The sequence below is a fragment of the Camarhynchus parvulus genome, chromosome 18 (assembly GCF_901933205.1).
Source record: "Camarhynchus parvulus chromosome 18, STF_HiC, whole genome shotgun sequence".
Classification (NCBI taxonomy): domain Eukaryota; kingdom Metazoa; phylum Chordata; class Aves; order Passeriformes; family Thraupidae; genus Camarhynchus; species Camarhynchus parvulus.
This window is the reverse complement of record NC_044588.1, coordinates 2,659,500-2,673,621: the sequence shown is the minus strand read 5'-3', so window position 1 is coordinate 2,673,621 and position 14,122 is coordinate 2,659,500. Positions and strand designations below refer to the sequence as shown.

Genomic DNA, 14,122 nt, shown 5'->3' with positions numbered 1-14,122 from the left:
GAAAGTTCTGCTGAGGGGCCCATTTCACTCAGCAGTTTAATTATGTTGAGCCATTTCACAGAGCCCAAAGCCCTCCATCAGTCCATCAGTGCTGCAACACAAGAGGCCTTGAGAACATTTCAGTCTTGCAGACTCCTCATCTGTTAGGAGAGTTTCTGGAGTGAGGTGTTTGTTGGGCTGTTGCCATGTCCACACTCTGGGAACGTGCAAGAGGAGCCTGAGGTGGGGACACTGAGCTCTCCCTTCAGGCATCTCCCTGCCTGCCCTGCAGCTCAGTCACCTGCCATACTTCTACTTTTATATCAGCGCTGGATAAATTCAGCCAATTACCTTAACCTTTACTGGAGGTTATTACTGGAGGAAATTTATTATTTATTTATTTTATTATTGGAAGAAAATTATTTAGATTTATTGGAGAACCATGGAATCATGGCATGGTTTGGGTTCAAAGGGCTCTTAAAGCTCACCCAGTTCCACCCACACCTTCCACTGTCCAAGGCTGCCACATCAAACCTGGCCTCGGACACTTCCAGGGATGGGGCAGCCACAGCTTCTCTGAGCACAGGGAGGCATTTCACCCTTTATCTCCTCTAACCCTGCCTCCTGTCAGTGTGAGGAGGACACAGAACACAACACCTACAGCCAGACAAGGTGTACAGACTGAGAGGTGGCCCCCCACACACACACAAGCACAGACATTGAGAAGCCTATTTCCACAGAAATTAGATGGGAAAATTATTTAGTTTTCTTTTCCCTTAATAAATAGAGAGGATAAAAATCACACTCTGAATGTATTTCCTGTAAATTTCACACCTTTATGGAGAGACTCGATGAAATGACCATCCAATCTCAGAGGTTCTGTAATGCTGGGGGTGATCGTGTGAACTGCCATGAAAATAAACACTGGGATCTTGAAAATCTGAGTTTTGCATTGCCTTGAGGAGCAGCAGCCCCTGTGGTGGCCAGCACAGGCTCAGCAGGAGCAGCCCAGCTGCAGTGCTCTCCCCACCTGGCAGCCAGGACAGGTGTGTCACTTCCAGATGTGACATGAGCCACTTGCATCTTGTTGCCAGGCTTTGAAGTGCTGTGCAGAGAAAGCCTGAGCTGCTGCTGCAATTAGAGCTGATACATCATTTACTGGAAGAATTTAATGCGCTGGAGTAGCAAACCTGCAGTTGACACTCACAGGGTGCAATTTAAATCCTCCGGATTAGTAATTCTTTTGAGATTTTTGTAATCATTGGTAATAGGTAGTGAAATAAATCCACATTTATATCCTACAGACTGCAGCTGTGCTTCTGTTAAAGTAGTATTAAGTGATGGGTTTTAAATCCTTCTGCCGGCTCGAGCTGTAAGCACTGAGGCTCCTGTGCAGGGATAACTCAGCCTGGGTGATGTGTTCCCGAGCAGGAGAGCTCTGGTTAATGAATAATGAAAGCACCACGGCACAATCACAGCTCAGGGCTCACTCCTGCAGGAAGCTCTCTGGGGAGAGCTCCCCGTGTAGCTCCCTGTGCCACAGCGACCCAGCTGCAGCTCACGCTGTGGGTAACAGTGACAGGAAAGAGCACAAAATGCTCATGGACAGCTTTACCTACTTGGACAAAGTGCTGAGGTGTCCAGTCGAGCGAGGGGTTTGTCCAGCCAGCTCTGGTGCTGTCCCTCCAGGGATCAGGAGTGCATCAGGAGTGCATGCTGTGCCCTGACTTTACTCCCAGTTAGTTAAACAAATACACCATTAAAAGCTGAGCCAACCTTGAGTGGGACATAAGGGCTTCAACTGCAGCAGGAAGAGATTTATGGACTTGTTTTTGCAGCCTGGAGAGTAATTGAAGAGGCCTCAGACAATTCAGCATTTACTGGCACTTCACTGGGGTGAGATGGGAAGGGTGATGGGAGCAAGATTGGCGCTGGGAGCCCCAGCCATGGAGCAGGGACCCAGCCTGACAGCCACTCTGGGAACAAAAAGAAGCTTTGCAAACTCAGTATGCTTGTAAGATAAGCACAGTGCTGATAAAGTGAAGCACTTAGAGATTAAAAATCTCAAGGGGACGATAGAAGTGGCTGAAGGAAAGAGCCCAGGAATCCTGGCTGTCCCTTCCTTCAGCCAATCTGCCTAAAATTCATTACTTTAGAGATGGATAAAAAAAGCACATTTGCCTGGTTCTGTTCCTCATGGGTTCTGCTTGCTTTGTTTCCATCTAGGAATCTACAAAGGACATTGTTTCCGGATCAACCACTTCCCTGAGGACAATGACTACGACCACGACAGCTCAGAGTACCTTCTCCGTAAGTGAACACTGAGACCTGACACACAGATGGGCCTTCCCTGGGCTTCTCTTCTGCACAGAGCAACCCCAGTTTTACTCACTGCCAGACTGGCCCAGACTGGGCTGCACAGCCCAGTGGTGCCACGTGTGCAGTTCATGCAGCAGCTGACACAACCACCACCCTTGGGAACCCCCACTTCATACAGTCATTGAATCAGGGAAAACCATTGAATCATGGTTTTGGAATCATTGTGTTGGAAGGGACCTTAAAGACCATTTAGTTCCAACCCTCTTGCCATGGAGTTTCAAGGATTTTTTCCAAGGATTTCCTTCAGCCAGGGGAATGCTCACAATTTTGGTGCCGATTGTCTAAACACAGTATAACAGATTTTCAAATGAAAACTGCAGCTATTATGCCCAGATTGGCAAGGATATTTTACAGAAGGAGTATTTATAGGGTTAGTGTAACAAAACAGGTTTGAGGAGTGGGTTCCAGCCCATTAGGAAGCTTTACCAAATGCTTAAACCCAACCTTTCCTCAAGCCTCAGCCTTTGCAGCTGGTGAGCCACATCCCCCTGCAGTGAAATTACTGCCCTGTAGGAAGGAAGCTGAAATTTCTGCAGCTAACAGCAAAATCCCAGCATGAACAGGGGCCATGGCTTCCCTGCCTGGCCAGCCAGCCACTGCTGCTCCATTCTGCTCAATTCCCCCCAGAAGGGATTCCACCCACCAACCTGGGGCTTGGAATCAGGGCAGTTGTTTCATCCCCTCCACATGACCATTCTCTCAGCTGATGGCAAGTCTTGGAACCCAACCATGAAGCCTGCAAAGTTGGAGTTAGATTCCCCTTCCCCAGAGGACTCCTTGCCTTGTTGTTCCTTGTGAACAGAAGAGCTGAGCAGCCAAGCTGAAAGCAGTGCCCTTTACCAGGGAGAGGAACTGCAGCTCACAAGGTGTTGGGAAATCAGGGAGCACAGAACAATGCTGCTGGCAAAGCAGAGAACTCCTCAATTACAATATTAATTACCTCAAACACCACTTAGAGAACCACTCTGCCCTTCTGCTCACTTCTGGGCAACAACTTCTTGTTGTTAAGACATGAAGAAGGGAAAAAATCTCCGAAAAGTTTGCCTCACCAGAAAACCCAGATGTTTTTTTCCTCTTTGCTCTTGTCGATTTAGATCAGTCATAGCACCCGGGTGACACGATTTCAGAGCTCAGGCAAAGGCAGAGTGTGAGCACAGCTGCATTTATCTTTCATAAAAAGCCTTGAAACTAATGTTAAATTGATGCCAAGTCAGCTTTAGGAAACAAACATCATTAGTAAAAGGAAAGAGGAATTAAGTAGCATCATGATAAAAGCACGTCATTCCTTCTTTATATGGAGAAAAGTGAGAACTGGGAAAAACAATCTCCAGCTCCACGTTAAGCTACAAGACTGGTAAATTGTTTGCAAGTGTGCTTGTGACGGGTGTTCCTAAAAGCTGTTTGCAAAAGTGACTAAGTACAGATCTTAAAAACAAGTTGGTCCAACCCTTTATGTCTTCTGCAAAATCAGTCTCCGGTGTCTCCCCCGCAGAGCAGAGCTCACCTCAGAGAGTCTGCATGGAGACAAGGCTCCTTGGCTTTAACTTTCATAAGAAAATTGCAGTTTCCCATGCACAGAGTTGATTTAGAGATTACTGAAAGGTAACGTGTCTAAATCCAGAGGAGATGAGCTCATACCTATATGTAATAGGGACCAAATCATTGTCTAAGACAGGAGGATATTTGCATCCTGTTTCACAGGGACGTGAGAACTTCTGTCCTGTTTTTGCCCTCTGCAACACTTTTGCAGTCTACTGGCTCCATTCTCCACTATTTCTGGCCATTTCTTGGCACAGTTTCTCAGAGGGACATGTTGGGACTAATATTTATTTTTCCTGCCTGGCTTAGACAAAGGCACTCACACTCATGTGTTTTGTGCTCCTGAAGCAGCAGCGTGGGGGTCTCAGCCTCTTCCACAGCCCCCAGTTTAATCTGGGCTTCAGAGAAATGCAAACACTGTAGTGCTAGCAGAATTGAGCCCTGGTTCAAAACCCCATGGACATCAGTGACAAAAATTACTGATTTTGGGAAATTTTGGTCAAGGGAGTGGTTAGAGGCAGGAGTTTGGATTTTGCCCTTTGGTGTTCAAGCTGCTCCCTGCAAAACCAAGAGAACAACAGCATGGGACAAGCTGAGACGTGCAGAGGAGCTCAGACAAGACCCTTCCTATTGAACTTTCCCCGTGGCAACACACTCCCATCTGTGTGTCTAAAATAATCCCCCTCACATGCCTGAGCAGGGCCCCAGTGAGCAGCAGATGTCCCAGTGCCAGCACGGACCCCGGGCTGCCGCCGCATCCCCAGCGGCAAACGTGCCCTGGTTCTCTGTCTGCTGCTTCCCTGGTGTCTCCTGCTTCCCTGTCTCCTGCTTCCCTTCTCTCCTGCTTCCCTGGTGTCTCCTGCTTCCCTCTCTCCTGCTTCCCTTTCTCCTGCTTCCCTCTGTCCTGCTTCCCTGGTGTCTCCTGCTTCCCTGGTGTCTCCTGCTTCCCTCTCTCCTGCTTCCCTCCTCTCCTGCTTCCCTCTTTCCTGCTTCCCTCTCTCCTGCTTCCCTCTTTCCTGCTTCCCTCCTCTCCTGCTTCCCTCTTTCCTGCTTCCCTCCTCTCCTGCTTCCCTCTCTCCTGCTTCCCTCTTTCCTGCTTCCCTCCTCTCCTGCTTCCCTGTCTCCTCCTCCCCCGCTCTCCCTGCTCTCTCTGGGCACACCAAACCCGAGCTGTTCCCATCCAGCACGGATTCACCGGCGCCTCTCCCTTTGTGGATCCATCTCATCCTCGCTGTGCGCTGGGGATGTCGGGGCTCTGCTGCTCCGAGCAGGGGGACCCCGCTTCAGGGGCATCTCTACACGTCCATGCCCTTCCTCCCTGCATGTCAGAGCATCCTCTTTCCAAAGCCATTCCCTCGGCTCCTGCCTTTGCGGAGATGAAAAGCCCGAGCCGAGCAGGGTTTGCAGCCCCATGGGGAGGAGCAGCGCTGCGGCTCCACCGGAGGAGGTGTCACCACACATAGCGGTGCACAGCAGGCGATGCAAACCGACAGGACGGTAAACAAGGGGGGGAGAAAAGCCAGGGAGAAAGCAAAAAACAGATTGCCTTAATGTTTTTTGATGTGCTGTCACTTTATTACCAGTATCAGGAGACATATGTAAATTCTACGTGGTACCTTATGAGCTTCCTTTGAAATTTCAGAGCTAAAAGTACACATTGTAAGAAAAAATATACTGTGGGATTTTTCAGGAAGAGAACACTCTGTGTTTTGTTTCTCTTCACATTAATTACCTACTATAGCAAAATTATCTCTGAAATTTATTAGTAGAAATAGAACAAATAGAACAATCCATCCTCTATATTTGGTACATCTGACAAGTTCCTTCCAATGATATCACTGAAGCATTTTGGGAAAGCTCTTTGATTTAACTGAAATCATTATAAACAGCATGACCATAAAGTGCAGGAAACAATATTCAGAAAGGGTGGGCCAGAGGCGATTTTAAGCCTTTAGCCAGGGCACAAAAACAGACAGACAGAGATTTGGGGTGCCTTAAAGTCCAGCAGCAGAGACTGACTTTGAATCTTTTTCTAACAATTGACTGAAAAAACTGACCCAAAAGCCAAAGTGCTGTTAATTCATAGCACACACGTGGGGATACACCCAGGCCAAGGGAACAGGCTCTCACCTCTCAGCAGGCTTTGCCCAGAGCCCTTCCACCCATTCTCATCACTGGGGTTTGGCAGTTCCTGCGAGACGCTGCCTGAATAGCAATGCGCCCGCCTGGCCCGGCTTCAGATCCGGCTGGAGAATGCCCCAGCTGTGAAGGACACGTGCAGCGACGCTGCCAGTTTGGGAAAGGATGGACTTTTCTCGCTCTTGCCGATCGATACAGGCAGAAGCTTCGCAGGCAGGCGCTGTCTTTTTGGGTTTGTGTCCGGACTGTGCCTGCCAGCCCCGGGCGGAGCGGGGCTCAGTGAGCGATGCCGGCGCGGAGCCCCCATCCCCGTCCCTCCCGCAGCCGCTGGAGCTCTGCCACCAGTTACCAGGGGAATCGTCAGGAAGCGATCCACTGAGTCGGGAACGCCACGGCCATGGGCAGCGGAATGAGAAAGCAGCAGCTGGAACATCTGCCCGTTCCTGGCGCTCCCAGCGTGGCCGTCAGGAGGATGCGCCCGGAGGGAGCGCGGCGCTCCCGGCCCCGCACGGCCCAGATGGCGTCGGCTCCTCTCCGCTCACCCAGCCCTGCGGTGCCCGTGGCCTCCCAGCCTGCTGGGGGGTTTCCATGCCGCTGTGACAGCAGCTTCTGACCCTCCCTCGCCTTGGGATCCCCCCAGCCTGGCGCCCCTCGCTCTGCCGGGGCTCCCCTCCGTGCCCTCGCATTTCCCCGGCTTCAGGGTGATCCCATTTTCCACAGCAGTGTTCAGCACCTTATCTCCCCTTCTTCAAAAAATAAATCCTCTCTCTATAGCAATAAAACTCGGTTCCTCACTCTGCCTTTCAGGAACCCCTGGCAGCTTTTACCCCTTTGGTTTTTACTCTCTTCTCATGCTTGTTTATTTTTTCTCAGCCCTTTTGTTCCCTCCCTGCCGCTTCCCTGTCGATTGCTGCTCTGTCTTGTTGTGACCCGACTTTGAAAGCTGGCTTGAAGTGGTGTTTTAATATTTTTGTGGGGGATTTTATACGCTGATGAATGGACTGAAGCATGCAGAATTTTAAATGACTACTTTGCTGTCAGGAAACTAAACACAAACATCTAAAACACACTTGTTAAAATTCCTTCCTTAGAAATCTGAAAGGTTTCGATGTCCTTAATATCCACTAAAAGAAAAAGGGGTTATTAGCTGTGCTTGCTGGCAACATGGATGCTGCTGACTTCAAGAGCTGTAATTTGCTCACCTTGTGTGTGCACCACGGAACAGATCCGTCTGCTCCAGCTGTCCCAAACCTTGTAGGGTCCATAGCCAGCTCATGAATTTTTCACTGCTGCTCCCTGCGTGGTGCTGGGTCTTACTGTCACTTACCTCATGCTTTGCCAGAAATATTCTGCACACGGTGGCATCAGAAAATGCCAATAATTCTGGACTTCCTAGGAGAAAGCTGAAAAGATTGAAGCCACTCAGCTGAGAGTCTGTGTCACACTGGACACCTCATGGCTCCCTCGTCCCAAAAACATGCCCAGAAATGCAGAATCAGTGATAATTCTAGGAAAAAGGAATAAAAAAATTATAATAAGTTAGATATTAGGAAAAATTTCTTTGCTGAAAGGGTTATGAAGCACTGGAACAGGCATCCCTGAGTATGTGCAAAAAATGTGTGGATGTGGCTGGCACTCAAAGATATGGTTTAGTGCTGAGCATGATGGAGGTGCTGGTTTCACTGTTGGATTTGATGATCTTAAAGGTCTTCTTCAACCTTAACAATCCTCTGGTTCCATTAAATCATTCTTCTTAACAATTTTAGGAAAAAAAACCAGGGCTTTTGAGACTCTAATCTCCACACTTGCACCCGAGGAGGCACCCAAAACGATTGCTCTGTCTTCCCTTCCTACCTGTGTCCCTGCAGGCATCGTCCGTGCCTCCAGCGTGTTCCCCATCCTAAGCACAATTTTGCTGTTGCTGGGAGGACTCTGTGTCGGAGCAGGAAGGATTTACAACAGCAAAAACAACATTATTCTCAGCGCTGGGATTCTCTTTGTTGCAGCAGGTATGTTCTGTTTAAATTGAGTTCTTAAGAAGTGCTGCTGTTTTCAGCTGGAAAAGACTCTAGAAAAGCTCCTTGGCAGTGCTTTCCCTGCATCCTTTTCCTGGGCTGAGGGCATTAACAGCACCACACGAGGCAAATTTCTCAAGACAAAATTATGCTCTTGAAGCCCCACAAAAAGTATATTCTAGAAAAGCTTTTGGTTTTCCTGCAGAAAGAAGTGAAATTCAGTAACAAGCATGTTTTACACTATTTAAAATGTATTAAACATTAGATGAATCAGGCATCTCTTATACCTAGGGCCTTTTTTTTAAATATGAAGGCAGAAAACATTCACCTCTTATAGGTGAGCCCGTTTTTCACACTAGAAACACCTGAGAGAGTCAGCCCCATTGTTAATAGCTCTCCCTGCAGCCTGGATTAAGCATGCAGCATTTAGATGAAAATTCAGCAAGGTGGAAGAGAACTTATTTTGATCAAGGTGAACAGCCATAGCCCTGAGCTCCAAATGTATTTTTATCATTCTTCTGGATGTTAGAATCCTACTCACAATATTAGTGAGCTCCCACAAGCTGCTGCTTTTCCATTGTGGCAATGAAGAAATGGGAAAAGGTCCTGCTGAGTATTTTGGGATCCCTGTGAGCACACGTGATCCATATGTTGATTTTTTGGTTGTGTTTCAGGAATAAAGTAATCCTTGAGATAAATGTAAGAGTAAATAAATGTAACAAAATTTCCTTGTCCCAGTCTTAGAACCATTCAGGTCCAGAAAGTAACGTGGCTTGAATTTTATCTCCCCAGCCACATAAACACTGATTTATGTTTTTCTTCCTCCAGGTCTCAGTAATATCATAGGGATCATTGTCTACATATCGAGCAATGCAGGTGACCCAAGTGACAAGCGAGACGAGGACAAAAAGAACCATTACAACTATGGCTGGTCTTTTTATTTTGGAGCCTTGTCTTTTATTGTGGCCGAAACCATAGGTGTTCTGGCTGTGAACATTTATATTGAGAAGAACAAAGAGCTGAGGTTTAAGACCAAGAGGGAATTCCTTAAGACTTCTTCCAGTTCTCCTTATGCCAGGATGCCAAGCTATAGGTACAGGAGGCGGAGGTCCAGATCCAGCTCCCGCTCCACGGAGCCTTCTCCATCCAGGGACATTTCTCCAGTTGGCATGAAGATAGCAGGCACCATCCCCATGAACGAAATTTCCATGTACACCCTTTCCAGGGAGCCTTTGAAGGTTACCACGGCTGCCAGCTACAACGCAGACCAAGAAGCCAGTTTCCTGCAGGTCCACAACTTCCTCCAGAAGGAGTTTAAGGAAGGACTCCACGTCAACATGGTCAACAGGAGAACGACGCCGGTTTGAAGCACCTTCCTTCCTCGTGCTTTTTGAAGAGATGCCCAAAGAGAATGGATCTGTCAGGAGTGATGTTAAAATACCCTCTCACCTCTTTAATTGTGGCATGTGTTGAGGTAGCAAGTGGAGATCCTCTGGACCAACATAAAGATATTTACACGCTCGTAGCTTTTTTTGAAGCTATTTGGAGTTTGTTTATTTCCGTTCTTGGTGTCACAAGATGAAGGCAGTTCATGTTCCTGCACTTTTGTAGTGTCTACACAGTCTTGGAGAAACTGCAAAGGACTGGCCACCAGTGTGTTTTAAAGGATTACAGAAAATTTGTTGTACTTTTTTTTTTTCTAATATTGAGATCCCTTAATACAAACTTGCAAATATAATTTATAACCAAGCCCAAGGATGAAAATGAGCTACTCATCAAGTGAGCCACTTTCCTTCAACACGGCGTAAGCTTTGCCTCTTTCAAAATAAAAAAAAAAAAAGAAAAAAAGAAAAAAAAGAAAATATTTTTGAAGGCAACACTTTCTAAAACTGACCTGTGCCACTGAAACCATAGAGCACCCACGTACTGAGCACTACAGACTCTCTGATGGGGTGGGAAGGGGGTCTCCCATTCCTGGGGTAAGGCATCCCTTGGGGCAACACAGGCCGAGGAGCAGAGGGTGGGTGCGTCTTGAAACACCTGGAAAGAGAAACAGATTAAAGCAGGTGGGACTTGAGCCTATTTGCAAGCATCATTTCTTGCCTAACGTTTAGAAAACTTGAATTCTCATTTCGACGAGCCCTAGTGCCTGATCCGGCAAGGTGCTGAGTGCTGGCTGTCAGGAGCCCCTGGAGATTTGCCCGAGCGCGGCGGGAGCAGGGCAGAGCCACCGCCGCCGATTCCCTTACGCTTCACAAGTGCAACACTAACGCTACTGGAAACAGAGATCTCTGAGCAACCAGGAGAGAACCAGAAACAGAGATCTCTGAGCAACCAGGAGAGAATGGGAAACGGAGATCTCTGAGCAACCAGGAGAGAACCAGAAACGGAGATCTCTGAGCAACCAGGAGAGAACCAGAAACAGAGATCTCTGAGCAACCAGACAAGAACGCGCCCGGACTCGCGAACCTTCCCGCAGCAACGGGAGCCGAGTGTCAGCAGAGCAGATGACAACTTTGTATTTTTTAAAACAGAACAAAACAAAAAAAGGAAAAAAAAAAGGAAAAAAATAATCACCGTTTATGAGATATTTATTAAACTCTTTTTATTATGAATTAAGTGCCGCATGGTGCAAGGTATAGTTGCTTTTAGATGGAAATGGTGGTTTGACCTAATTTAATTTATTTTGTAATGATGCATCTACTTACGTGCAGAGAGCCCACAGCAAACTCTATGCATCACGTAAGGAGGGAACTAATTTGTACCCTTTGCTTCTGTCTGTTTCTAAAAGAGTCTGAATATTATTTTCTTTTCTTATAAATTCCTGCTTTCAGTTTTTATACTTAGGCTTGGATCTCAAAGCTTGATGGCCTGACTCAAAGGTAATTTAATTTAATAGTACTCATGTTGATTTTAGTGACCACTTGACCAAGCCATATGAGAATGAGGTGCCCGATTCCCCTCAGATGAATTAGATGCAGTGAGAGAGGAGCATCTAATTCCTGTAGATTCCTTTGAATATCCCCATCATCTTTGCCCAGAAAATCTTTGCTAGCAGAACACTAGACAAGAAAAAATCCATAATTTGGAAAGTTTGGGTCACTGGTAGTGGGAGATCTCAGCCAAACTGCTAAAACCTCTTTAGTCTTAATTTATCCTCTGATGGCCCCAGGGCCAGAGACTCAGTGGTGGTTTGGATACGAAGCTTTCAGCTAGTGGAACCAAGTCCTCCAGGGAAATCCCGGAGAAGCTGCCTTAACATCCCAAAAAGGAAGTTGAACCCCTCTCCCCCCAGAGAAACCCACTCAAGCCTCTCTCCTTGCAAGAACCAAGACACAATTCTCAATTTTAAGCGAGAGTCTTCCCCTAGTCACTGTTAAGCTCTGCCTGGCCCTCAGCCTGGCACAGCCACATCGTTATTTTGGCAGGGGTGGGTTGGAGCCTTCATCCCTGCTCATTAAGAGTTTCCATTCAGGTTAAAACTCCGCTGGGATCCTTTTTTCAAACCTCTGAACTCTGAGAGCTAAAGCGAATGGAGCGATGGGAATGATTTAAAACTAGAAAATGTTGTGCTACTTTCTGTATCAACACACTATGGAGAAAGATGTTACACAAGCTTTTTAAAAAAATTCAAACAGAGGCAGAAAAGAAAACTTTTTTACCTACTTTTCGGCTAGGAATACATAAAAGGGTTCTAAAATTATTAAAGTTCTTGATGAAAGGTTTTTTTTACAAGAATCTTTATGCTTTCAAACAATAAATTATTTCCTACTTTTTGAGACTTCGTAATATTAAAATACTTTGATTAGCTATGATAGAAGTAGAAGTTTGCAATGAAAAAAAAAACCAACCTTCTGTCTCATTAGTGTGTCATACTAAGTGCTAATTAATTTACATCTAATTATAGTCAATGTATTTTTCAAGTGCAATTTCCCAGAACTATTTGTTTCCCACTGTGTTAAAAAACTAATAGTTAGAACTAAGTCCTCATCCGTGTTTCCTGTAATTAAGAATAAAACCATTCCCTTTCAAACCAGGAGTTAGATATAGGCTGTTTCTCTAATCTCATGTACCTTGAACTGGAAGCGGACAGTGTCAGGTTTGCTCGCGCGTGGGTTTTGTTCTTTTAGTCATCGTTCTCCAGTGAATGTTCTTCAAACCACCCATCTGATTCCAGACAAAGTCCAAGCTTTTTCTTCAGCTCAGCTCAGACCTGCAGAGGCACATGCAGTATTTTTGGCAGAAAAAGTCTTGCTGAGTGTTTTGGGATGTTGCTCTTTGCCAGAGCCTCCTCCCCCAGGGCAGGGCTGGGTCCAGCAGCTCCCCAGGGGTGATGCCCTGTTTTGGTCCAAGCTGGAGCATCTGCTCCTTCTCTAGCAGGCACCTTCAAGAAATGGAGCTGGAGTAGGGATCATGAGATGCTCATGGGGTCTGGACAGGGAACAAAGTCATGTGGACATAACAGGGACCAGAGCTTTTGTCCTGTGAGACAACAAGGGCTGCAATTGAAAACTCTTAAGTTGCAGCGCAGCAAATTGTTCAACCACAGCCAAAACAAAAAATAATCATTTGACAATTCCAGAAAACAAACAAACAACAACAAACAACAAAAAAAACACCAAAAACCTCAAAAAACTCACAACCCTGGTCCTTTCCCATGAAAAGCTTTGATTCTGACAAAACTGAAAAATTTACCGCATTCCTGCCCATGAGCACTCTTGCTCCATGATCTATCTGAATAGAGTCAGATTGTGCTCAGCCTTTGAAATCACCCAGTGATAGTTTAAAAAAATCACCTGTTCTTCCACATCTCTCTGGTTTCCCTGGACAGCATCTAACAAATGAGCCCCATTTCCCAGCAAGGCCTGCAGATACCATAAAACCATATCATTAACAATTATCAGTCTTCAATTCTTAGCAACAGAACTAAAAAAAAATGCTATTGGATCAGATTTGATTTTCCAAGAAACAAAATGTCAGGTATACCATGAGCTCTCTCTTCCTTTTTTCTCATGCACAATAGGAGTAAAAGGAGAAATCACTTCAGCTGCCCAGACATCTAACAATAAACTATTTTTTCTGTTTCTTTTTCTCTCTGTATGGATCACATATCCACAAGGGCTAATATATCATGTCCCTTGAGGCTACATTTCTGTCTGCAGTTCTAAAGTGTTATTTCCACTGTGCTTCAGTTCTACTGGTATAATCACAACCATGTATAATGTACTTAATCCTTACTTTTTAAATAAACCATTTTAAATGTATTTGGTTTTGTGTGGAGAAAGGTATGTAGATTTTAAATTTCTAAATTCTCTGAGCTGAGATTTCAGGTTATTTTTTCATGTTTTTCACTGTTTGATTGCAGCTGGCTATGTTACTGGGCACCAGTATTTCAGAGGAGATAAAATTATTGTTGTGGTCCCAGAGACCACAGAATCTCCAAGATAAGCTATCTTCATAATATTTTCAGTTAGCTAGTTGGAAATTAAGAAAAACCTTCTCATTTCCAGCTTAAACCTGTCCCACATGAGACACACTGTGATCTCAGTGCCCAGTTTGAGCCTGGTGTGGTGGCCAGAGGCCGCTGCAAACCACCCTTGAGGAAAACAACCCAGAGTGTTCTGAAGCACCTCCCTGAGCTTGAGCTTTCCTCCAGCTTTTGAGCTTTCTTATGAGCTCACCTCGAGCCTCCTCCTCTCCCTGACCTTGCCCATGGTGCCTGAAGGAAGGCTGGCCCCACGTGCTGCAGCTGCTCTGATCAGCCCCACAAAACCCAGTGGTGCCAAACGTGGGTCAGCAGCTGAGCAGCCTCTCCCCACCCCAGACAGCCCCAGCCATCCCCGAATCACAGACAGGATTCCTTCTTCAAACACTTCTTTCAACTTCACCTCCCAGCTCCTCAGCCTCCAGACTGTCTCCAAGGATGGGGACTGGCTGCCTTCTCTGCCCACCTCTCCCAGGCTTGCCATGAATTGGCACGTCTGGAGGGAGGCAGAGGATTCATCTTTTCACACGCCTCTGACACAAGATAGTGAAGCCATTTAAAGCTCAGGCCCAAAGCTGCTTCCCTT

At 46.3% G+C, this 14,122-nt stretch overlaps 1 protein-coding gene across 1 annotated transcript in view; it reads left to right on the top strand.

Annotated features, from left to right (window-relative positions):
• CACNG4 (calcium voltage-gated channel auxiliary subunit gamma 4) overlaps positions 1-13,315 on the top strand; it is a 44,828-nt gene extending 31,513 nt beyond the window's left edge. Inside the window, exons 2-4 of the mRNA XM_030962256.1 lie at positions 2,206-2,289; positions 7,905-8,045; positions 8,880-13,315. Of these exons, the coding sequence (XP_030818116.1) occupies positions 2,206-2,289; positions 7,905-8,045; positions 8,880-9,418 (764 nt within the window). The 3' untranslated portion in view covers positions 9,419-13,315. The remainder of the gene's footprint in view (positions 1-2,205; positions 2,290-7,904; positions 8,046-8,879) is intronic.
• The last annotated feature ends 807 nt before the right edge of the window (positions 13,316-14,122 follow it).